At 35.5% G+C, this 24,857-nt stretch overlaps 1 protein-coding gene across 1 annotated transcript in view; it reads right to left on the bottom strand.

Moving 5' to 3' along the window:
- Window positions 1-24,857, bottom strand: part of LOC108909616 — a 255,238-nt gene that overhangs the window by 83,381 nt on the left and 147,000 nt on the right. The window contains exon 2 of the mRNA XM_023456558.1: window positions 4,283-4,455. Coding sequence (XP_023312326.1) covers window positions 4,283-4,455 — 173 coding nt within the window. The remainder of the gene's footprint in view (window positions 1-4,282; window positions 4,456-24,857) is intronic.

Below are 24,857 nucleotides of genomic sequence, written 5' to 3'. Positions count from 1 at the left end.
AGTAATAAGAGTACTACGGAAACCACAGTAATACTGAATAAATAAGCATTTATCAAATCAAAGTTTCTCAGATAATTTGTGGATCATCTTGTACAGGGTGGTCACGCGAAAATTGCCAACCTTCTATTCTCCGTTATTGTTAAAGATACAATGAAAAGTTAAGAATAAAACTTCAACTTTTCTCGGACCCATGAAGTCTAAACTATTTTTTTCTATCTTTTCGGGAATAGGAGAACCCCTTTCCCCTCCCCCAAAGTATCGAATTTGGCCCATATATACTTATACGTTTTTAACGAAATCCGCAACCAAACGCTTTTCTCAGCGTAACTAGACCCGCATTTTCCATATCTCGCTTACACAGGCATTCCATTCCGCCTCCCACGCGACCCGCTAGTGCCCGGCCGACCCGTGTGCGTCGTGTTTACCACAACAGACGCAAGACAGCCTTCACGCGCTGTCCAACAGCCTTGCCCGGACGGGCGGGACGCCGGGCCGACCGACCGAACCCCGCCTCGGCCAGACCGCAGACTAGCCGATCCAAAGGTGACCACAACGGCGAAAACAACTCGACCGAGAAGTGTCCGCCGCCGACCGTCACGTCGGGGCTCCCATTTGTTTACGGTAGGATCCGGACCACGGGTCCAGGGAAAGTGCAAGAGATGAAAAAAAAAAAACAAACATCCTCGGCTTTCTAAACGGTGACTCAGGCGTGTCCGAACGCTGGTCTAGCGCAAAGAATGGAGGATTTTCTGTAACACCGCAACATCGAGACATTCATATAATAACATTTCAGGTTCCAATAAAACGATATTATGAAAATACTGTATATAGCTTCTCAGGTACTTTGGACTTTTCGTGTGCGCCATCTAATAGAGCAATGACGGCTTCAAAGTATCGGAAGGTCACTAATACTCTTGATTTCGGGTCGTATACTCACACTGGTCAGAGACTTCCGCTCTGGTTATTAAACAAGACGCTGGAGTCGACGTTCGATCACACTTCATGGTAATTCCGCCAATTTTCGAGGACTGCGATTTGAGAGATTCATGACTGTTGACTTCCCTGTCGTGGAATCTGCTATTTTAGATTTATGTAAAGCAACTCGGTCTCGTTTGTCAGCTCGAATTTCGAAGCATTTGTGGCGTTTCTGGGAAAAAATTCGAAACCGTGAGGGTTGTTGGCGATCGCCCTGTGGAGAAACATAGGTGATAATAACAGCGTCTTGTGCTTCATAGGAATGGTCGGCTAAGCGCTCTCGAGCATCGGCAACTACTCTTGGTTTGGTTTTCCGCTCGTAGGTCGGGTTCGAAAGTTGAGTGAAATCGAAGGATTCAAATAAATAAATCTTTGATTTGCCAAACATAAAAAAATGATTTAATGAGCTCCAATAAATTTGACGTCTTCTAACTAAATTCTTTCCTCAGTGTATCCTATTACGTTTCGATGCAACACGCCACTACGTGTAACGCGTCAAGGTTCATTTAATTATCTGCACCTTCAGCACAACAATTCGCAATATTTAAATCAGGGTCAGAAAAACAACCTCTGAAAGTCATTGCAACACACTCGAGGCGAAAAATGCAACGAAAAAAAATTGGGTTACTTTGTCACAACATTGTGTAGTGCATTTTTTTAATAAACGTCATAATCACCTCCTTATACGAGGATCATTAAAATCAACGAATAATCAGATTCAGACAATTCTCATTTGAATAAAAGATGTGTTTAAAAATTCTACCGGAAGGAGACTTTGAAGGATATGAGCCGATCGGTAGATACAGAAAATGTTTTCTGCACAATTTTCTCGGTTCTCGACAACAAATCCAGGAAAGGAAAATGATAAAATCTCACTCATCTATCACAAGGTATATATAGACACAATGGCAATAAACATAAATTTCACCATTTCAAACGTTTGTGGACACAGCAAGGTACGGCAATCCAGACAATTCATAACCTAATTCCTAGGTACCGTTCGCATTGTGATGGTACCGTTGCCTTACAGTACATTCGTTATAAAAGGGCGGAAGTGTTAACATTATACACCGTTCTTTGCGAACAAGTACGAATTTAGACAGTTGTTTGAGCTGAAAGACAAACATATTTTTCAGAACAACATATCTTGACCGCTTCAGAAATTTACGTCTATTTTATGATTGCCGTGTTTCAAAATGATGGCGCCGGACTCAAACAGGAAACAGGAAAATGTAATAGGTAAAGGTACATGTCTATGAATTTATTTTTCTTAATAAATTCTAAACAGGTTTGAACACAACTTAGTCAAAATCATTAGTTAACTGATGGTAATCCGAGTATAACAATCCTATGAACCGGCATTTAACCCCCATACACCCTGTATAATAAATTTAAATATGGTAAACTAAAATATCATTCGGAAACTTCCCACAAAATGTATTTAGGCTCGCTACAATTCCTTTTGTGCAATAATTCTCTCCCGAAAAAGTTGGTTTACGCATGTTTACTTTATATACAATTTTTTACCATACACGCCTGCCTATTTGCATAAAAGTTACCCGCCGCCGGCCGAATTTTAAATTGCTAATGAATTATTTCTAGCGCCGCTCCTCGCAGTCAATATTTGCCATGCTTCGCATTCAGTTTTTTGCGCTGTGCCGCTGTGGGGATGGAACTTATTTCGTATATCCCCTCTGTTCGTCTAACCCCTGCATACCTATTGTCCCAGAGAGTCGTTGGGTGGAATTATAAAAAAAATTATTTTCCAAAACTTGACGAAACGTTTTGTTAACAGTAGATAGTTCACATGGGTTCTTTCTTACTATATTCTTGTATTTATAGACGCTTTTATGTCTATTGTAGTAAATATAGATTTATTTCCGTTGTACACAAAATCTCAGTTAATCATTTCTTACTGGCGATTTTTCACTTCATTTCATAATTATTCTTGGTTATTCCTCATAAAGTGGTCTTTGTTTCAGCTTGGTTTTTTCTTTTTCATATATTTTATTCATTTCGGTCATTCTTCTTATATCCATTAAAAGTTTACTTCATTTCTGTAGGCCTTGGCTTTCGCACTAGCTCTCGAACTCCACCTCGTGGAACATCCCACTTCTGATTACAGTGTAATATGGACAGCACTTAACCATCAATGCGTTTTCAACGATACTAAATGGATTTTATATAATACAAAATTAATAGACCTCAATTCCAATAGCAACTGAGTTATTTTTCTTACTCTTATATTTCAGTCCCTCTGTCTTTCCCAAAGACAAAGCAGACTGTCCCTTTTGCCGGCAATCTTCTTGAACCAAATCAAGTGCGCTGTGGAATGTTCTAGAAAGGGATTACGAAAATGATAAATTTGCAAACAATCAAAAGCCTAATTAAGGAATTAAAAACGTAAGTAGGTGAGCTTCCTTATCAACATTATTATATTATTATACGTATTTATTCGTTAGTAAGCTGTCGCACGACTTTTTTATCTTATCTATAAAGTTATTTCGACGTCGAAAATCATACATTTAATTTGGATGACTTATTACATTAGAGACAAGGTCCAAGCAAATTAAAATTTGTCTTTCGGAACGTCAAGAAAACACACACACACACACACACTGAATAATTTATTCCCGTGAATCACGACTTAATTTGTTGGGCAATTTTTGTCTACCGCAACGCGGTGTGCCGTGCATACCTGCGAGTTTATTGTGGGGCGGTTCGCGACAATGAAGTATTGTACCAACAATGTTATTTATCAGGTCGAACACTGGACACACGCCAAATCTTGTTTGCACAGGAACTTCATAAAAACATTTTAATTAATGCGGTTTACATATGTTTGTAAGCTGGTTGGGAAATGTCTGACGGACTCGCGCCTCACTTTGATATGTTTTTCTTGAAATGGGTCCTTAAAAAAGTGTAATAACTTGTATCTGTATCAGAAAAGCATCAATTTTAGACCGGATTTTTTCTAGTTATTGTAATTATCACAATTTTGTTTTAGATTTGGTTAGTCCCAGGTTCTCGAATGTCATATTGTGATATTGTGGATCTGAAGTCTTTTTCATCGCACTATAAACAATCCTGCATATGCAAGGAGCATCGGCTTCTTGCACCTGTACGAAATATATAAATAATTATTAAGTAATTATGCAATCGGCGGCAAAAGAAAAAACAAAATCGACGTGCCAGAGAATTTTTTTCGGAGAAATTAAGCATTCTCTAAAACATTTATTTTATTATGTTAAATTTCGGACTCTTCATTTTCGAAAAAAAATAAAATTATATAAAAAATTTTACTTACGGGTGCAGTGGTCGGAGAATCCGCGGCGTGGTGCGGGTGGGTGGCCGGCGTGCCCGCCCCGCTGGCGCCCCCCGTACCCCTCTGGTGGCTCAGCAGGCACGTGACCAGCCCCAAGACCGCCCCTGTCAGCAGGACCACCACCAGGATAATGCCAAACGCGCTCACCGCCCCAGCTGGAACAAATCATGTCAGTGATGCAGGGAGGAAAAAATTTGCTTAAAACTAGTATTGGTAATATTAATGTACAATTCCAAATGCAAATACATGTAAGAAATAAATTTATTTTCTAAAATTAAATATTACGGAGCTTGTAAACGGAGAACAGCATCGGCCATTACTGTGCACGCATTGTGTGAGGTGTAAATGCGTATTACGAAATGGATCCGAACTGAAAAATTTGTTTTTTGCTTCGTAGAGTTATGTTTAGTTTAAAATTGTTATTTAATTGACTAATAAATTGTATTTGTTTCATTTAATTCAAATCCTGGTGTTTAAGGGCTTTACAATTTTATTTTATTTATAAAATTTTTCAGAACGAAGACAGCTTGATTTTAGGCCAATTTACTCGACGGGTTCATTAATTGTAGGTACAGACCTATAGTTTTAAATATTTCTCAATTTAGAGGATATACACTTGTTATTATGAACTTCAGAGGAACTGGACAACTAAAGCAAATAAAAAATATTTTTCTGTTCAATTAAGGTGCGCTGTAAAATTTCGCAAATGATTTCATACACTATTTATCCTTCGAAATAAACATTACGGCAATGTTGATTCTGATGACTTAGTTTTGACGCAAAAAAATTATGAAATTATTAAATACCATGTCCATACTGCGACTCAAGAGTATGGTCGTAAACAAGTGTGTTACCTTGTAATGAACGTTTTTCTGTCATTGCGCTTATTATTACTTATATATATTTTTTAATAAAAGTCGACCTTTTCCTTACTTGGTAGTTTTACGAAAAAAAAAAAAATTGGATTCGAGCAGCGACACTGAGGTTGAAATTACATACATATAAAGTATTTAAAAATTATGTTAATATCAAAACAAAAATAATTTTTTAAAATTACAAATAAATGAAATTTCGAAGTATTGCACTGATACAAACATATGTGGCAAAACTATTAAGTTATTTCAGGGAAAATAAAAAGTATTTTTTTTTTGTTGAATAATTAGTGACATATTTTTCATTTTCAACTCCAACTTTTATACGAAGTGACAACCATTATTGTTTGAACTTAATTAAATTTGAACGGCAAAATATTTATTCTAACGAAGATTAAGCTAATACGGTCGTAAACAAATTCGTCCGTCAGTGTAGTCGTAATGTCTGGCGGAAAATTACCCTTTTAAGGGTCTTCACAACTCCAGAGGAAATATCGTTACGAAAAAAATATGAAATATGAGTCCGTCTTACGAATGTTATGGATCTGGGCATTCAGGTAAATACAGACGAGACGAGCAAACAAATAATAAATTTGTAAGAAACGCGAGTGAGTAACAATGATCTTATGATTCATCTGATAAGTCCCCCTTTGACGCACGTTCTCTCAAATTTCCTGATAGTCAAGTTTGCTCGAAAGCATAATATAAATTACAGTATTTAATGGGCGATAATCAGAAGCTCACATTTGTTTACGAATTGTTTTCAAATTTAAATAATTATTGCTTTTATTGGATTTAATATTTTGAGTAAGTTTATTAAAAACAAACAATTTATAAATCTAAAATACTAAAGAGTTGTTTATGTACAGTACAGAGCGTATACGAAAACTGATTTTACTGACGTAGTTTTCATAGTAACTCCAAATCTCATGTCCAATCTGGTCTAACAATGCTTTTATGGCAGTTGATATGCCCTTTTAGCCATACAACCCATCAAACATTTACAATTCTAATCCTAAGAGCACTTTCTATTACAGATGTTCCATTTAACATCTAATTCTGGTAATATTTTTTCTGACGTCCACTATTGTCTGTCTTAAATACCATTGTATATATTTGATCATTTTGTTACTATTTATATTATGGGCAAATAAATTTTATCTGTGAAAAATTTCAAAGGTGTTGTTTCACCCAAACTGTGGCCAGACATGCAAAAGCTTTTTATTTGCTTCTGGAGATGCTAATAAGCAGTCAGTCAATACCATACCTTCGTCCGTGCGGCAGAAGCGTATTATTTGACATCACGAAAAGCGTCAATAACATAAAAGACAACAATACTCGCGGTGGTTCCTTCCATCGAAAAATAAATAAAAATGATGCAAATTTATGCGCTGGTAAATAAACCCGACATACGCGTCGGACTAAAAAAATAAAATAAAAAATGCCGTAAGAGCATAATTTCGAATGCAAAAGCAATTGCAGTCTCATGTTGCACGTCTCAGGACTGCATTTTTGTTGGCGGTTTTAGTTTTTTTTCGGAAAAGAAACGGCTAAATATTTGCATATAGCTGCTCAACTTGTCCGGCCCAGACAAAATAAAAATTCGGTTTTATTTCGTTTGCTGCCTCGAACACCAGTGTCAGGCTTACAGTGTGGATTCTGTGCGATACAACTTTGTAATACAAAATCGAACAGGGATAGAAAAAGTACACTTTAGTAGCTTTATAAATAGCTTCAGTTTTTCAACAATGTTAATTATTTATTCAGTTTAAATAGTAAGTAAGTTCCACAATTTCACGAAGTCTCCATTATTTGTTATTCTACGCGAAGACGGTAAATTCACACAGTCGCAAAACTGAAACAACTGCTCTAATGATACAAAGTCGAGTTGATTACACGTGGCTTACAACGTGACATCACACTTCAGCGTAGATGTAAACAGATTAAATTCTCTGTCTGATGGTAGGAATTTTGATCAATAAGTTAAATTAAGCAATTTCCTCTATGTGACGCAATCCGTTATTTGTTGCAAATATTCCAGAAACTCGGTAAAAATATTTACCGCGTCGCCAGCTGGAAATGTTTTTAACGTTTTTTATGTTTATTTTAAGCAATTGTTTAATATTTCGAAAATAGAACCCGCAGCGAAAGCACGTAAAGTATATTAAACATGACAGTAATGATTAGTTTCTTCCTTGAACTACCTACGGTATGTCCTCAGCGTTGATCTTTTAGCGTTTATGAAATAACGTGGTGAATTCAGGATAATTACTCAATCTGGTGAGGTGCCCCACTTGCGACAATCAGAAGCCTCGAATGTTAGGAATCCTAAAATATTTCCAATACAATTTGTTAGTAACAACTCCGTAACGAAAATAACCCCAACGCAAACGTTGAATTTTCACACGATATATTCCTATCAAGATTTTATGAACATTTTTATGAATTTTCATGACAATATTTCTTTCGTGTAGTCGGTGAATGATGAAGAAGTGACTACTTCTACTATTCAAGTCCTAAATACCTATTTCGTGGATGACAAAAGTGTTTCATAGTACGTCCTTTCCATTAAGGAGCTTTCCCAGATAGCTGTGAAATGGAAACGTTAAAAAAAATGAGCATAGGATGGAGTACTAATAAAATAGAGATTAAAACAGATACGAAAAAAGGAGAAAAATGTTTCAATTTAGAGAGGAAAACAGATTTCACCTATGTTTCCGATCGACGTCAAAAAATCTAGCCAAGCTCCGGTTAGAATTAAGGTTTTTACCGATCTTTCCAATTTTGCCCAAGGATCTATCTCGAAGGCATAAATCTTTTTAAACACACTGAACCAGAGCGAATGGCGACCACAGAGCCTGATGCCATTGCCAGAACGATCGATCGTCAAAGATCATGGCGGAAAGCCAATAAAAAACGATGTTTTGAATTTTCTGGGAAATTCTCAGAAACCAATCAGCGACCACGAAGCAAAAATCCCTCCGAAAATCTACATTGGGAATCTGGGGGAGCTATCAAGAGATGTGATGAACGTCGACCACGGTCATATGTCCCGGTCATATACTACTTATACTACTTTTTACTCAAAATACAGATGTAGATCTAAATTGTAGAATTAAATAGGACAATATTACTAAATTTTATTTTAATAAAAGTTACAGCCTTATGTGCAATTATACGAAAATGTTTCTTATTTTTATTACAATTGTGACAGTTTTTTGCAGAAAATTAAGAACCTCAATAATATAGTAATTTTTTAAAAGAAAACGACAATTTGGAAATAATAATTGATATAAAAAATAAGTCTTGAACAACGGCGCAAATGGGAAAATGCCTTCATGTCACGCGTTTTTAGGGGAAGCCCTCGTTTATTTCAATAATTAAAGTCCGTCCTTTTGCCGCAAAATTAAACGCTATTTTTAGGGCTTGCCTATGAAGGCTCGTCCGAGTTATTTTGTCTCCCACAAAAGGTTTTTAATATCACCGCTGCCGACGACTTTTCCAATTTCGCACTTTCATTTTTGCCACCGTGAACCCGGCGAAATTCTGTGACATTTACCGTAAATGAGCTTTTTAAAACGCCAATCGGTATTTTAATGCCTCGTTATGTAACATAGTGGACGGTCATGGTAAATGTAGACGCGGTAGCCAACTCGGATCGATCTGTCTGGGCCAGTGGCACAATCGGGGCTCGCCATGGCAGAGCATCGGAGACAGAGGCGACGGGCCAGACGACGTGACCTAGACACCGCCTCCTGAAATTACCTCTTTGGCACACTTATTTACTAAAACTATCATATACATTCATTACACAATCGGCTGTGTTCGCCGAGGCATTTTATTAATACATTTCACTTGTTATTCCTAGAAATGGTCGGTGTACAAAGTGACTGTGACCGCGTCTAGACCGAAATAGATTCCACTGTATACGCTTTGATATTCATAGAATTCCCACAAGCGACTCGGCTCTCGCGCTATTCGGAAACAGAAGTGGCCGGACCGGCGACGTTCCCACATCCTGGTCTAGCATGCTTGATTCAGTCGCAGATGCATCTAATTTCGAAGGTGGCTGGCTGCAGTCACTTTTCCCTACGCCCAGTTGTTAAACAATCACTGTCTATCGATGTTCAAGGTTTTAATAATCTACAGAGCATTCATAAATATTTACAAACCAAGTGACCAATTTATTTTGAAACAGTAAGACCAATATTTCGCTTTATCGGCTGGTCATTCAAAGTTCAAAAACAGTTTTAAATTTGGCATTCATTTGTTTACTTCTTCTACTGTTCTTTTTTAATTAATTTTACTTCTAATAAAATGTCTGGTCTCTATTTAAGAAGCTATTGGCGCTGAGGTCATTTGTGTCAAAACTGAAAGTGATATGAAAGTAGTGTTAATGAACCCATTGGTCTCCGAAAATTACATTTTAATTACACTAGCATCAAGAGTAATGGATTTGCTTAAATTACAATTTTTATTAGAAATAATATTAACAATAAAAACTTGTAGTGTACCTAATAGATAATCCAATTTCCTATTTGTTAATTCTTATTTGTGAACTGACCTTTGACCATTTTGAGTAGGTTTCGTCGAGGCAGCAAATAAATATATTTACTTGAAAACAGACTTAAGGTGTGTGTTAAAGTTCCTAACTAATGAAGATACAGTCCGTACAATATTTGTACGGAAAGTAGAATTCCAAGAAAAGAATAAGCCAATAAAGTTCTGTTGCCGGAACTACTGTGACAATTTACCGCCGCAGGGGCGTACCTTGAAATTTTCCGCGTTATGTTAAAACAGATTGTCCCGGTACTTGATACAAAAAAGTCTACAATCAGTTCTTCATAAAAATTTTTTTCATACGGGCCTTCGTTAACAAGTTACGGGCCCTCAAAGGTGAAAATTAAAAAGTTATTTTAATTTACGGTCTCTGAACCATTAACTTCAGCAACTTTGGTGATCGATAAAACATGCGTACAGCTTGTTTTTGATGTTGTAAGTGAAACTTCATTATGCCCAGAACGCCAGGGACGGACTATGCCCAATGGTTAACAACCCAGATTTTTTACATATATGACGATGGCAATCTAAAAATTAAAAGCAAATAATGGTGGAGGCGCCGATTGATGTGCACTGTGACATAAAATCACAAATATTTCCTAAACTGTTAATTTTATCGAGTTGAACCAAGAGGGTATTATCGTTGGCAAATCCTTCAGGGAACTTATTTTTGATACTGGCAGATTGCGATCGTCATCCATACATAAATTCTGGGTTGTTAACCATTAGGCATAGTCCGTCCCTGTCGTCCTGTGCATAATGAAGTTTCATTTATAATATCAAAAACAATCTGTACGCATGTGTTGTCGATCACCAAATTTGCATCATGCTAAAGTTAATGGTTTAGAGACTATAAATAAAAATAACTTTTTAGTTTTTACTTTCGAGGGCCCGTAACTTGTTAACGAAGGCCCGTATGAAAAAAAATTATATGAAGAACTGATATTATTCTGATCTCATTTATTTGTACTCGACTTTTTTGTATCAAGCACCGGGACACCCTGTATATTAAAATATATACAGGGTGTCCTTTCTTTTGATATTCTGACATAAAATTGAGCGAGTTTGTAGTCAAATTATTATTATGTTACAACACCAACCTGGCTGTGTTTTCCAGTACTAAAAGGAAATGTTTTAATGGAGCAACATGAATCACAAGTATATTAATTCAGCTGTTAAAAATGGTTTTATTATTCATTAAATGTAAAACAATGGAAATCAGGTGGCGTGGAAACGGGAACGAAAAAGTAGAACGTAAATAAATTAATAATTAAAAAGCTCCTCATAACGAAAACTGTGAAGTAGTATACGTAAAAATACGTATCTATATACCATCGCAGAGGTACTTTATGTAAAAAATGTGGAAATTAAAACCGCCTAATCAATTTCAAGCAAGCAGGGTCACACGTGCGTAAAATAAGCCATTAAAAAAATTAAAATAACACCTACAGATTGGTATTATATCTAGTATTTGATTTTTCCCAGCTTTAAATAATTACGATAATGCGAAAATGAACATAATAGTATTCAAGGTGTAGCGCGAATTATAATAATTATACACTCCCACTACCAGGTAATGAATCCCAATTAATTTAATATAATGGTGGAGAATTAAAAAGGCGATAAAATGCATACGATTTTATTACATTAGCAATTAAGATAAGGGGGGGGGGGGCGTTTAAAATAATTCAAACGTATAAAAAACGAACACGTATGAGAAAAAACTCTAAAAGCCTCTTAAAGCTCTAAATCGCCGCACAATGGCAAATTCTAATAAAGCGGCGCTGTCGGTGCCGTGAATATCAATACCTCCGATTTGGAATAGGATTTCGTAATCGGCGTACGGGAGCGTTTCTAGAATTTGCAAGTTGACGTGTCGCAACGGCCTCTTCTACGGCCGGTTATGGCGGCTGTGACCCACATTAAATGGTCGTTCGCTTTTATTTATTACCGGCCGCCGTCGCAAGGCCTATGTAAACTAGATACCAGTTCGCTTTTCTGTAAACTTGCGAAAAAACACGCGAGATATAACCTATACAGATAAAAATTTTACCCTGATTTTAAAAAAGGAAAAATACGATATTTCTCTGACAGCGAAAAAATATTATAGACGGAGAAAAAAGTTTGTTGTCAGTAACGCTAATTGGTTCAATAATATGACTACCATTATTCAAAATTTATTTTTTTCAAGTGAACTACTCAAATTACTATACTACTTTCTTTGTAAACTGCAAAGCTTTCATAAATGACTACAAGTCACATGACCGCCGAACTCAAGCAACCAACATGGCACTGCTGGTACGGTCAACTAAAAATCCCTTAGTCTTAGTGTCACCAATATTAATATTTCGTTTACAATAAACCTCCTTCAGGAAGCCTCGTGAATGTTCATAATTAAAATAACGTAAAAAAAAAAACATATTAGTTAACCAATCGTCCTCATAGAGTAGCGTGAATTACGTTCATTAATGAAAATCGTTTTTAGGCTCCTCTTGTGTAAATGTTTCGATTTCTGATTTATTTATTTATTTTTAATTATTTTAGGAAAAAGAGATACAAAAAAAATATGCTACAGTAAAGAAGTTTAGATTTATCTAACTTAATATGTATGTGTTTTGAATGTGCTGGTTCTAGATTTGTAAAAAGATTAAATTATTAATGAATTATCTTTTAAAAAGGACAAAATGGTTTACTAACATATAAATGTTGGGTATTATTATGTCCAAATACTTTTACAACACTTCTCTCAGTGTATCAGTGAATTCAAGAGTTGTCGCTCGTTTAAGATTTTTATAATAATAATAATAATAATAATAATAATAATAATAATAATAATAATAATAATAATAATAATAATATCTCTACTCCTCATTCTAACTACGAGAATTAGCCCAGAAGTCGGAGACTTGTGCGGGAGAGGAGGCGGCATATTATTATTACGCAGGCCGCATTTGCGCCCAGGAACGACTTATGTTGGTAGGCCCTAACCACCATTCAGTGCAGGAATGAGGGAAACCTGGAAAACCTCATTAATTAGGGGGGTGGTCAAATGCCAACCGGTGTCAATCTCCCACATTGACCCAAGCCAACATTCTTCCACCCTACCATACCTGCACAGAGAGTGCCAATCCTCCGTACAAGCATAGCTAATCTACGATCTACCGGCCGCGGGATTCGAAACCCGGGCAGATCGACACATCGATTTAAGTACTGACGCCTTAAACCGTGCGGCTATCGACCGTGTACAAATATATATATAATATACAATAATTAAATGAAAAGTTAGACGATTAGCTTATGGTCAAACACCCTGTGCGAATTGTTACAGTCTGTTGAATAACTGCTCGTTCTCTACATATAATGTTGCAGTTTGCTCATGTTTTCATAATCCACGTAAAAACAATAATTCTACATGGGTTTATTTAGTCTACATAATGTAAAAACATCCATATAAATTACGCTTGTACATACGTATGCGATGCTATAAATATCCTATAGTTGTTACAAAACTTATTCCTATAAACATGATTTCAATTCATTTATTCAAAACAGGTACAGAAACCACTACATTCTGGAATTTACTGCACATATTCTCTATTTGTACATATTTTGTTCGTTTAAATTGCCACTATCGTTATAGATTATTTTTCGTAAATAATGTATACGTGCTACAAAACTTACAGTATATTTATTATAATTTATTGTAAAGACAACAAAAGAGTAAAAATATGGGTAGTGTTCTGTATTTATAATAAAATCCCTGATAACAAGCAGAAAAATATTTTCGATTATGTCTGTTCCGTCCTGGCAATTTTGCGATGTCGCAATAATCGCAGTGGCACAACCCAGCAGCAAGGTGTTGCCACCGCTTCCTTCTGCAGAATAAGTCATTCTTGTGTGTACAAACAGAAAAATAAAAGAATTGCAAAGTCGCCAATTAAAATTATATGCTAATTTAACAACACGGCAATTCGGGTCAAGAAATTATAAATGTATCTTTAATTATTATAGTGCAACACCAGCCTGTTTTTGTTGCTGTTGTGTGTAATGCTTCCTCAGCTGCCAGTCTCTGAAAATTTTAATAGTAAGATAAAATACCTAATTAACAAGTAATCATAATTAACGTATAGTTAAACATGCAAGCTGGTGTTAAAAAAAACCTATAATTACCTTGTAATCCAGTTGCCTATGTGAGGTGTTTTAAAAAAACCGTTACGAGGGCTGTAATTAGGAGTTTTTGTGGCAATTTGCAATTGTTGCGGAGCCAGATTTCGTTTCTACAGAGTGTTCGAATACTATGAGCCGAAAATCAAACAAACTTACGTGATTCTAAAAATCAAAGATAGCCTTCGTACAAATAGGACGCCCATTGCCCATTCAAAGTACCCTGTATAAGTTTTAGAGTTTTAGAGTTTTAGTTGTATGATATATTTGCAAGAAACGTCTTGGATCGATATAATTATCAGTAGGTGTACCTACACAATTTAATTAGATGTTGATATCCGCATTGCAAATAATGATATTAAAACAGCACAACGAGATTATCATCAATGTCTGTAAGACTTATAATTATTAGAATATTGATTTTCTCTGCATCTTTATTTGCATAGAAATCACAACTGGCAACTAGTTTTGTCTGTAACTTCTGGCGTGATCATCTTTATAAAGTTATTTCTATAAAATCGATTTTATAGCAGATTCATATAAATTTATTTTGTAGATGTAGTTACAATCATATCAAAATTTCTTTAAGTTATAAGAACCAGAAGTCCTTAAGGACCAATCAAACATTTTTTAACCTCTATTTATGAATTAAAATAGGACATACCTATTCCTAATGTAAGAATTCAGCCTTAATTATCAAACTCGTGTGTATTAATATTTTGATTGAAAATGTAATTTAAATAAGATAATTTCCATAAGCAAGCTCATGTCTCAATATACGTTGTAGGTGATTTACTTCATTATATTTTCCACATCGTTTTAGAGAAAATCTGCTGAGGTTGAATAAGTTCGGACGCAAATTTCGCACTGTATATGCAGCTGCCACAATTACGGTATAAATAAAAGTCAATTGGATTTAAATCCGGACTACCAGGTGGCCAATATTCAGATTGTTTGATGACACGTTTGCCTCAAATTTTCGCAATCATCAACCTAATTGGAAGTTTTCCATTTAGAGAAACCACGTAACCATTTCTAGTTTCTACGGTACTCCTTTATCGGAATAACAAGGCCAGGAAATCCTACGTCTGCGTTATGGGTTATGCGGTTCAGTTGGTACTTCGATTACAGCTAGAACGAACTAAGGCGGTACCACACTTTTGATCGCTAGAAGTAGAAGGCTAGACAAAACACAAACACCGTCGTGCCTGCTAAATATCTCGGTAATATGATTAGTCGATAACCATAAAATATATATTGCGGGCTAAATAACTTCCTATTTATAATGTGCTGTCTAGACTGCAGACGGCAGTTGAAAACAGGACCGTAATTAGAACTACGGATTTTTTTATGCCGTACGCATTTTCTATTATTAACGTGTAAGTGGAACAATGAAACACTTGTGCTTTATTTGTGTATAGTCTGGTAATATTGACAGTATACAAAACTTGCATCAAATATATTTCCATTAATTGAAAATTTATTTTCGATTGCCAATCGAGCTTAAAAATTTGAAAAATTTGCAGTCATGGGTATCTTGAGTTTTTAAAACTTATTTATAATAATAATAACAATGTTTGTTTTATTTCTTTAAATGGAAAGGTGATTCAGATATAGTGTCATTAATTTTAAGGGAAGATAGAGGAAAATTAGTAGAACAGGAATACGCGTATAAAAAAAATAAATGCATATTTAAGATGAAAAAAAAAATTTCAAATCATCAAACCCCTTTTCGTACCTGATCGCGGACCTACAAAGGTTTATCGAGAGTGAATCTTTACCTACCGTGTTCGGTCACTAGCTTTTACGAACGACCTTTTTACCTAGACAAATGAATGAGTAAGTTATTTTTTACATTCTAGATATTAACAAGTATTATTTATTTGTTAATAAAAAAAATGTATATGGATAATAATTGTTTTAGAATGTTAGGTTGTTTAGTACATATTTTTAATATTGTTTTATAATTGAATATCAGTTTTTAGTATTAGGTTCAATTAACTATTCAGTTTGTAGTACGTATACCTGACTTTTTTCGATTTTCTGTCTTTATTAGGCCTTCCGACTACGTGGTTACAGTTAATGACTTTACGACTGAATCACTCTGTATACGGATGTATTTAACTCAACAATGTTATAATAATAATTCCTAAATTTTGCCACTTGCATTTTAGTGGAAGCCGAAGACTTCTTGTGAATCCCCACAAAAAGAGTCAGATTTTTTTTAGGGTGAAGATAAAAATAAAAAAATATTCATTTTTTTCATTTAAGTAATACAAAATTTTTAGTCTTTCGACAATTAGTAAAATTAATACAAAACTTTTAATTATTTAATTAGCATTAAATGTCATTTAACCTATTAAAATTGTCTCCGACTTATATAAATCGTAAAGCAGGTCGACGCGTTGGAAATGTACGACCGGACGGGGCTTTTAATCGAATTAAATAAATGGCGAGTCCGCCTCTGCCGCTGCCCGTTTCGACCGATCGATATTACGTAGGTCGTCGAGAGATGACGCTCTCGACGTCTGCCGCCCACGTGACCTTTCCATTGTGCTTTAACAAACAGCTAACCGACCGCCGACACGTGCGGCCAGGATCCCAGGATGCCACATCGTCCTGAGCCTAAGGGGCAGGATCAGAGTTGTAAACACAGACGCGGGATTATACGCTTTCCAATATACAAGGCGATCCATTGTGCATACCGCAATGGCAGAGGAGGAAATTACTAGTCCCTAGCAGCAGAATTTGCGAGTGTTTTGGAAAACGGTAGCGGAAATCAGGATCTGACAGAGTATCAAAAAAATAAGACGATTTTATACTATGGACCTACAAGTCTATCAATTCTATCATTTTGTTTTGATATACAGGGAGTCAAAGATGGTTTTTTAGAATCAAATTTTGTCCATGTCTTAAAAAAACGGCTTTCACTTTGATACCGAAAAATTAGGCCGTAAAGTAACTTTTCGAACGCTGATAGAAGACTTTTGGCCTTTGTTCATCCTGGTTCCTGTCTACCTCTGTCTTGCACACTGGATTCTGGACCCTGTAAGAGTACATATTTTCTTTTACCTTTGAATTAACATAATATTTTTGGAATGGTTACATTGGTGATGTTTTTGCATCGAATTTTTAATCACTTGCCACATCATCCACTCCATCTCCAACAAAGCAGTTAATAATGAGAACAAAACAGTGTAATTTTTCTTCTACGTGCCCAGGAGCTTATGACTTACTTTAAGTATATATTTTATTTATTTAATTTTAAATTTGATGACTGTACTAAACATGCAAAAAAGCCAGGGTCTAATAGTTTCTATAAATATTGTTATGTGTACAATATTGTCACGTTCGGTATAATTATATCGCCATAATATTTTATTACTCAAGAGTTACACAAGAGTTAATGATATAATTACAATTTAATGTACTTCGTGCAGAAAGCTCAAAGATCTAAAAGTCATAGCTGTAAGAGAGTATTACACCACTATGCAAATTTTTTAACAACTTTTACCCCATATTTGTTTACATACGGAAACTGCTAGCGTACTTGCAGTTTTTAGGTTATAATTGAGGGACTATTATTGGCAAAATAACCATAAAACTAAGATAGTCTTTGCCAGTGTTTCTTTAAAATTGTTTTCTTAGAATACTTCTCTCAAAAATTCATAGTTTTGTTAAAACAGCAAAGATAAGCTCAAAATATTTTGTATTATTTGGTGTAAAAGATATACAAACCGGACAAACCCGAAAGATAATAAATTTAATTTCTTTTTTATTACAAAATCATCTATACAATGCCAGGATTTTGGATTTTTTCAGGCTTAACTAAACTAAATATTTTATAGTGGCATTTCTTAAAATTTATACATTAACTCTTTCCATCACAATATTTTTTGAATGTACAAACATCTTCTTGTATTAACTCAACATAACGAGTATTGTTAACAGAGCGAAAAAATGATCGTCAGCATAAATTAAAAGTTAGAAAACTTAAAAAATTTAGTTACATCATTAACGTGCATGTTAAATAATAGAGGACCCAAGTACGATCCTTGGGGGATAACCGAAGTTAATATCTAGTAATAATGTATTAAACATAATTCGATTATCTAATTTAACAAACGTTTTAAACTAAAGTATATATAAATCAAAGTTTGGAGACAATAATAGTAGGAACGTCCCAAAGGAGATTTATCAAGAATTAAGAAAAATACAATCCGAAAACAATTTTTTAAGTTTTATTCTCTCACAATCAGATCAACGACTTGTCAAATCTATTTCTGCGCGATAACGAGGAAACATACATTTAAAATGTCTTGAGGATGGTTTAATTAAGACGTTGGCGGTATTGGTTTCTGCCTCCTGCTGGTGTGAAAGAAAGACTTTCGTGGATAATACTGTCGTTCCGTACGCTCGTACGGAGAAAGCACTTACTTATCCTATGCACCTAACGAAAATAGAATGAACCCGAGGCGGGTGTTAAAAAATGCGTTAATAAACAAACGAGTAACGCGAATTGATTGTAGTATTAAAAGTTGGCATGGTGGGGCATGTCTAAAAATAGCCAAAATACTTGTAGAAATAACAGCAGCTCATACCGAAATGTCTATATCTGTTGCGATTCTTGGAAATCAACGATCGGCTTGTTTAGTATTACACCGGGTATTTTTAAACGCTATTACGTCACCGAGGCATTTTTTCATTCATTAAAAATGACTGGTACGTCACGCGGATGTTAGGATACAGTGTAAACTTCATACTTCTAATTCTAAATTTGATCATACCTGGGGAGAGATGTTCTACTGCGCCGCCCGTCGTGTTACAGTATTAGTTTTATTATGGCCATAAGGGTAATTTGTAATTTTATAGTTTTTTAAATTAAGAAATTTTATGGCTTTCTTCGTAAGACTGCAGGGAAGGATCGTAAATTTAATGCATTTAATGACGTGCTTTTTTGGGTACCTATAAATTATGGACCTCAAAATAGTTCGCGTGTAACAAAAAGTTATACTTGAGAAATGCCATAATTTTATATCTGGTTTTATTGCTGGGTAACGTAACTGTAAAAATTAGTGCAACAAATTACTTCTCTCCCGAGATTTAAAAGTACCGTTAAAAACTCAACGACAGTGTAAATCTACCTTCCAAGGTGTAATACGAATTGTCTGGATTAGGTACACTGTAAAGTTATTGTTCTACCTCAATGTATTACTAAAAATGCTAGAAACGAAGTTATATTCGTATTATATCGTCTAAAGAAAGATTTTTTAAATACTAACATAAGAAATACAAAAGTACAGGGTAGGAAAGTACCAATGGTCTATCTGAAGTTATGTGAGAGCGATAAAGTAAGCCATAGAAATCCATGCGATAGAGAAAGACGGCTATAATGAAGGCGTCTCATAGTCACCGCCCGTTTCGCCCTTCCACAAATAAGATCCACTTCTTATCCCATTCTTGTCTTTCACATGGATTTCTATGGCTTACTTTATCGCTCTCACGTAACTTCAGATAGACCATTGGTACTTTCCTACCCTGTATACAACAAAGATGTAGAAGGATCATTTTCCAAGAAAGGGCTAAAAGAATTTGGAATAAATTGGGAAGGGAAATTTTAAATAAGATGGTAGTGCCGAGAGAAATTTCATCTAAATATCTTAAAAAATTACATGTAAATAAAATTATTTTTGGTTTATTATAATTTTGACATGACGTATCTTGGCGAAGAGAGGCTTAAGTTAAATCTCAATATTTTCGCCCGGAGCACCTACTTTTCTGAAACACCCAGTATATTCCGTCAACATATATTTGCCAAAAAAGCGGACAAACAAAAAACGTGATCAGGAACTGTGTTGCGCTCGATGTAATCAGCCCACCCAGGCTTAAACATACATTTGTAAGAGTCATGCAGATTCAGGTCTAGACAGGACAAAAATAAAAATGATTATTTGTGCACAAAACAGTGAAACATTTAATCACATGCAGAAGTTATAAATCACCGGAGAACAAAACAATTAAAATGCGACATTTATTATGCGAAGAACTGGGGAACACGACAAAAGAATTTCATTACTATGTTCAATGTGCGTGAAGCAGAACATACAAATATGTGAATCATTAAAAAGTACTGTTTTTTTGGTGGATAGGCATCGTCGGAGGGGTACATTAAAGACAAAGATGTCCTGGTAGTGTACTCTGCAGTTTTTTTGCGTGTCTGTTGTCATAACGGATGCTTACGTCCGGAAACGCAGACTATTTGACGTTCTACCTGGTGCAGAGAGAGTTATCTGCTCGCTAATCGCTCGTATTTGTCTTTGTGTGGATGTTTATCAGCTCTAATTTTTGAAAAATGACGGTCAGCAAACAGGGCAGTTTCTGGAGCATGTTTTGCTAATTGTCTGTTAATTTATTTGTTTTTTTCGCAGTTTTGTTGTAGGTACTGGCTATCTCCAAATAAAAAATTTAAAAATTGCTTTCCTTTCCTTTACAAATCCTCCAAGTTTTCTGATTGAAATTTAAACGTGCTATCCGCAACAGTTTCAAAGTGACGCCATGAAGGTAAAGAATTCATAAATAAAATAGACTCTGAACGATGTCGACGTGAGCCCAAACAATAATAATTCTTTTAACATTCATCTTACACATTTCGATGATTTGTGAACATCACTCGCTCTGAATACTAATTCAGCCCCATAGTTCTACTTTTTCATCCAGACAAAATGAATATCTTCTGGTAGGAGGAATTTTTATTCACATTAAACGAAATTCCTACTGTTGTCTCTTTCGACCCTTAATAAACAGACATAATAATGCAACCATTAGTTTTTCAAAAGAATTTTAATTAAATCTGAATGAAGTTGGTGTATCAACAAAAATAATAGCAAATAAAGAAAAATGATGTCAAAACTTTGAACATGGCATTAAAAAAATTCATTTATTTGTACCTGCCACTGAACAAACCACATATCGTCAAGAGTCATCTCCTTAAAATGTTTCCAACCAACTTCACCAGTTTTATTTTCCACATTTTATGGAACTCCCGTGGTCTGAGGCTGCAAGATTAGCCATTTTGTATGATAAGCAGGTAAATAACAATTGCTACAAAGTCGAACCATGAAAGATTAAGTTGAGAGAACGTGATCTGGCCTACCAGACGAGACCTGGGGATGAATTCTGGGAAGAAGAGTCGTCGTTGGATTTCACCCGCGTAGCTCCGTGGAATAACAAATAACGGGCCGCAATAAAAAATTCCGAAATGCGAGAAAAATATTTGTAGCAGGTAATGGGTTGCATTTTTAAAACGTTTCGGGATACGCCAAGGAAGTTAAAGATAGCTTCATTGTTGATAATTTTCTTGTAAGCAGTGACGAATGTCAACACAAAATCATATTTCAAATTGCCAAAATCCGCTGTTTGAAGGAAGCATAGTAAAGAGCAATGCATACCACTGGCATTACAAGACACCAAATCTCGAGGGAAAAGTGAAAGTTGGCTTGGAAGCTGCGATTTCTTTGTTTCCAATCTAATCAGTCACACCGCTTTTTCTGTAGGTTCACAGGTAGAAAACTTGCGAGTTCAGTGAACTGGCCTTTTGTAAACACTGACTCAGGAAGGTGACCGAGGGTATACTTATAATTTCCTCGTACAACTAGGAAACAATTTAAATGAGTTTTTATCTGTTCTCGCATACAAGAAACTTTTCCTTGTTAAGAGCATAACAAGTGAGACTAATTGCGTTCAATGCCTTCAATGTAAACAGTGTAAATGTCCCACTTTTTGCAAAAATCATAACTCAAGGTAGCTAATAATTTAGTAATGTAAATTTCTTCCTGTCTCTATCTATGCTCCTGACATTTAATTTACGCACTTATATGGAGGAATATTATTGTAATAATAATAATCCTTAATTTCTCGACTATTTACTAATATTTTCTTGTTATATCGTTTACATTTTCTGTAGTTTCAGCCTAAGACCTATGCGTAAAATAAAAAAAATCATAATATTACTTATATCAGACTGTTAAATTGTGAAGTAAAGATTTAATACCATTTTTCTAATATCCATTTCATCAGAATTTTCAACGAGACGAAATTCAAGCTGAGGCAGGGCCGTAAAAAGATAAAGCACCACACTGAACGACGGTTCGAGTCCACCTCAAAAGACGGAAAATCTGGAGTGGCCAAAAGTGAAATCTTTATACGGAGATCCCTGCCGGATCACGGCGGAGCCACCATGGGGTGTGATCGAACGTCAACTCTGTTCATTAACCAGAATGGATTTCCTGGTCAATGTTAACCCAAGATCAAGCATATTCGTTACTTTTCGATACCATGAAGTCGTCCTCATTTATTGAATGGAAAAATAAGTCCTATGGCTCTATGAGGATCTCACACGTCACAATAACCCTCTCAGGACATCCTAAGACGGCCGCGAGGATCCTTGGGGATAGTCATCAACCAAACCTGTACTCATTGACAATACGTCGAATTCAAAACATTGTTGAAAATTTTGTGAGCACGCCGCTCGAGACTTAAGTCATCAATCTGGTGTCAAATCCGGTCAGGACTTTCTGCACCTGCGGCGAAGATCCTTAGGGATAAGCAAGCTCTCAGTGCCATGAGAGAGGCGTCAATAATCCCGTTTAACTTTGTGCAAGCAAGCAGGAAGCACGAGTCCCAGCAGCGCTCGCGATTTTGGTAGAAACGTCGTCGACAAAATAGAGGTTCGGATAGAGTAAAGTAGAGCCCTTAGGAACCGTTTCAGGAAAACTCATTACTCATGCTCGTGCGAATTATTTAAGTAAGCTAAAGTTTGCTGAGCATAGTCCCATTTTTTGTATTTAATGTTTCTTTTGCGCAATTTGAATTAAAAATGTAGGTTCATTTAAATCAGGACAAAGCGTTCCGCGTTAACCTACTACACGGAAAGCAAAAGGTCCTCGCAGGGCGTAAATTATTACCCAGAAACTCTGCCGCTTCAGTAAGGAACAGGTAACATTAATTATCGCAAAAACGTCACTGCGGTGGAAAGTTAATTCCCTGCGTACATCGAGTGGTTTCGTCTATCCCCTAGGAGGGCGGGCGGGGAGTTAGAGGAACGAGAGCGGCCACCTTGTTCCTGCTTCCCTAGTTGCCGGCCGCCACCGCCGCCGCCAGCGGAATCAATACCCCCGGATCGCTTTACGCACCGGAGGACCCAATGCGTGCGCCAACTCATTCATTAAATAGGCTCTCAGTTCTGAATAAACAGCGAAGTAGAGAAAAAGTAATTAAAGTTGGGAATGAACTGGCTGCCGAGCGTCGAAATGGTAAAAAGGGTGGATAGAATTTAGCCCCTGAACTACTTAAAGCGGATGTGTCTAATATTTTTTTCATAAGGCATTTTATTTCGATAAAAACTAGAAAATTATGTTTCTTAAATAGGAGCAATGCATTTATGATCCTTAGATACGTATAAGGTTCTTTTTATTTCACTGGATATTTCTACCACGGATTTTTTTGTTAATAAATAACCCTTTGCAAAAGGAGCAGTCCAAGGGCCAATAAAATGGTGCGATAACATATTCAGCCATTCTCGTTTTACAGAATTACCGTTGGCCGTATTGACATTATATGATTCGCCTAAACTAAGTCAATGTGAGGTCGTAGACATTGAGATTTTCAAACTAAACACAGTGCTTTGAAAAAATAGTAATAAATTATTTTTAAAAAGAACTTTAACTTTTTTTAAATATACATATTTCCAATCTCATAATCAGATTTAGTAAGTATTTTTATTTATTCTTATCACTTACAATTATTATTACAGTTCGGAAATCTGACAGAAGTTGTCTGATTTAGACAATAATCGAAATTTTTTTAGTGGTCGACACTTTGTTCGTTTTGACTTACTGACAGTACTTCAACGATGATTATTTTAAACGACTTCGTTTTCGAGATACCTACAGGAAGTCAAAGTTTTTGAAAAATATAACATAATGATATTCAAAAATATCTTCGTTTGATGACACCTGGACAAGAGTTTTAACTTAAGTAAAGATAAAATATCACGAAGAAACCGTTATTCTGAATTCACTATAGCTATACTTTTGAAACTCGAAACAGCTCAGAATATTTCCTAAAGGAGCTGCAGGACCTTGACTGTGACCTTCTAGCCCATGTAGGTATATTTTTTTTAATTTTTGAATGTAGAATATAGTACTGAAGTTTGGCAATAAAATTACACGGGTCATCCTGTATAAATCTCAGATGTTGGTACGTGTAAGTTAAATGGAGTATACAAGAATTACGAAGGATATTGAGATATAGAACGAGAACGATTTACTAAGAACTTTTAGAAATTCAAGGGGCTATAAGGGCTATATTTCAAAAAAGTATGTAGATTTACACATTTTAGCCAATGCATTGGCAATGGAGGAAAGTAGGAATTCGAGAAAATGCCACTAATTAAGGAAACGATCTCTATAACACTTGTAGAGTTGGTTGCCTACCTACTCCCACTACCTTGAAAATGGCATTTCTTAAGCTATAGAGATGAATTAAATTATTCATACATGTATTTAATTATTGGTTTTAATTATATGTAATCTGTAGTAGGCCATGAATCGTTAAAATTATAAATCATTTAAATTCTATATAGTTAATTGCAGACTTTGTAAAAGGAAAAATATATATTCATTACTTTATTTTCCCGTAAACTAATAAATCTTCTAAATGCTGATAGTTGTCGACGGTAAAACCCCATAACATAAATAAGGCGGATAATTTAAATTTTAGGTGAAGACGGAAATACGACAGTTTGTATATATTTTCGAGTATCTCATTTAAACGTGGTAAATGTGTTTGAGTTCCAGAGCCATATTTTCTCTCGGTACATAAAAAACGTAATTATAAGCGAGTCTTAGGAGGGCTGCGCCATAAAGCAACGATGTAAATAACGTAATTAACAAGGAAATAAG

Source organism: Anoplophora glabripennis, unplaced genomic scaffold, assembly GCF_000390285.2.
Source record: "Anoplophora glabripennis isolate ALB-LARVAE unplaced genomic scaffold, Agla_2.0 scaffold147, whole genome shotgun sequence".
Taxonomy (NCBI): Eukaryota; Metazoa; Arthropoda; class Insecta; order Coleoptera; family Cerambycidae; genus Anoplophora; species Anoplophora glabripennis.
The sequence above is the reverse complement of the archived record's forward strand: the minus strand, read 5'-3'. Positions and strand labels throughout refer to the sequence as shown.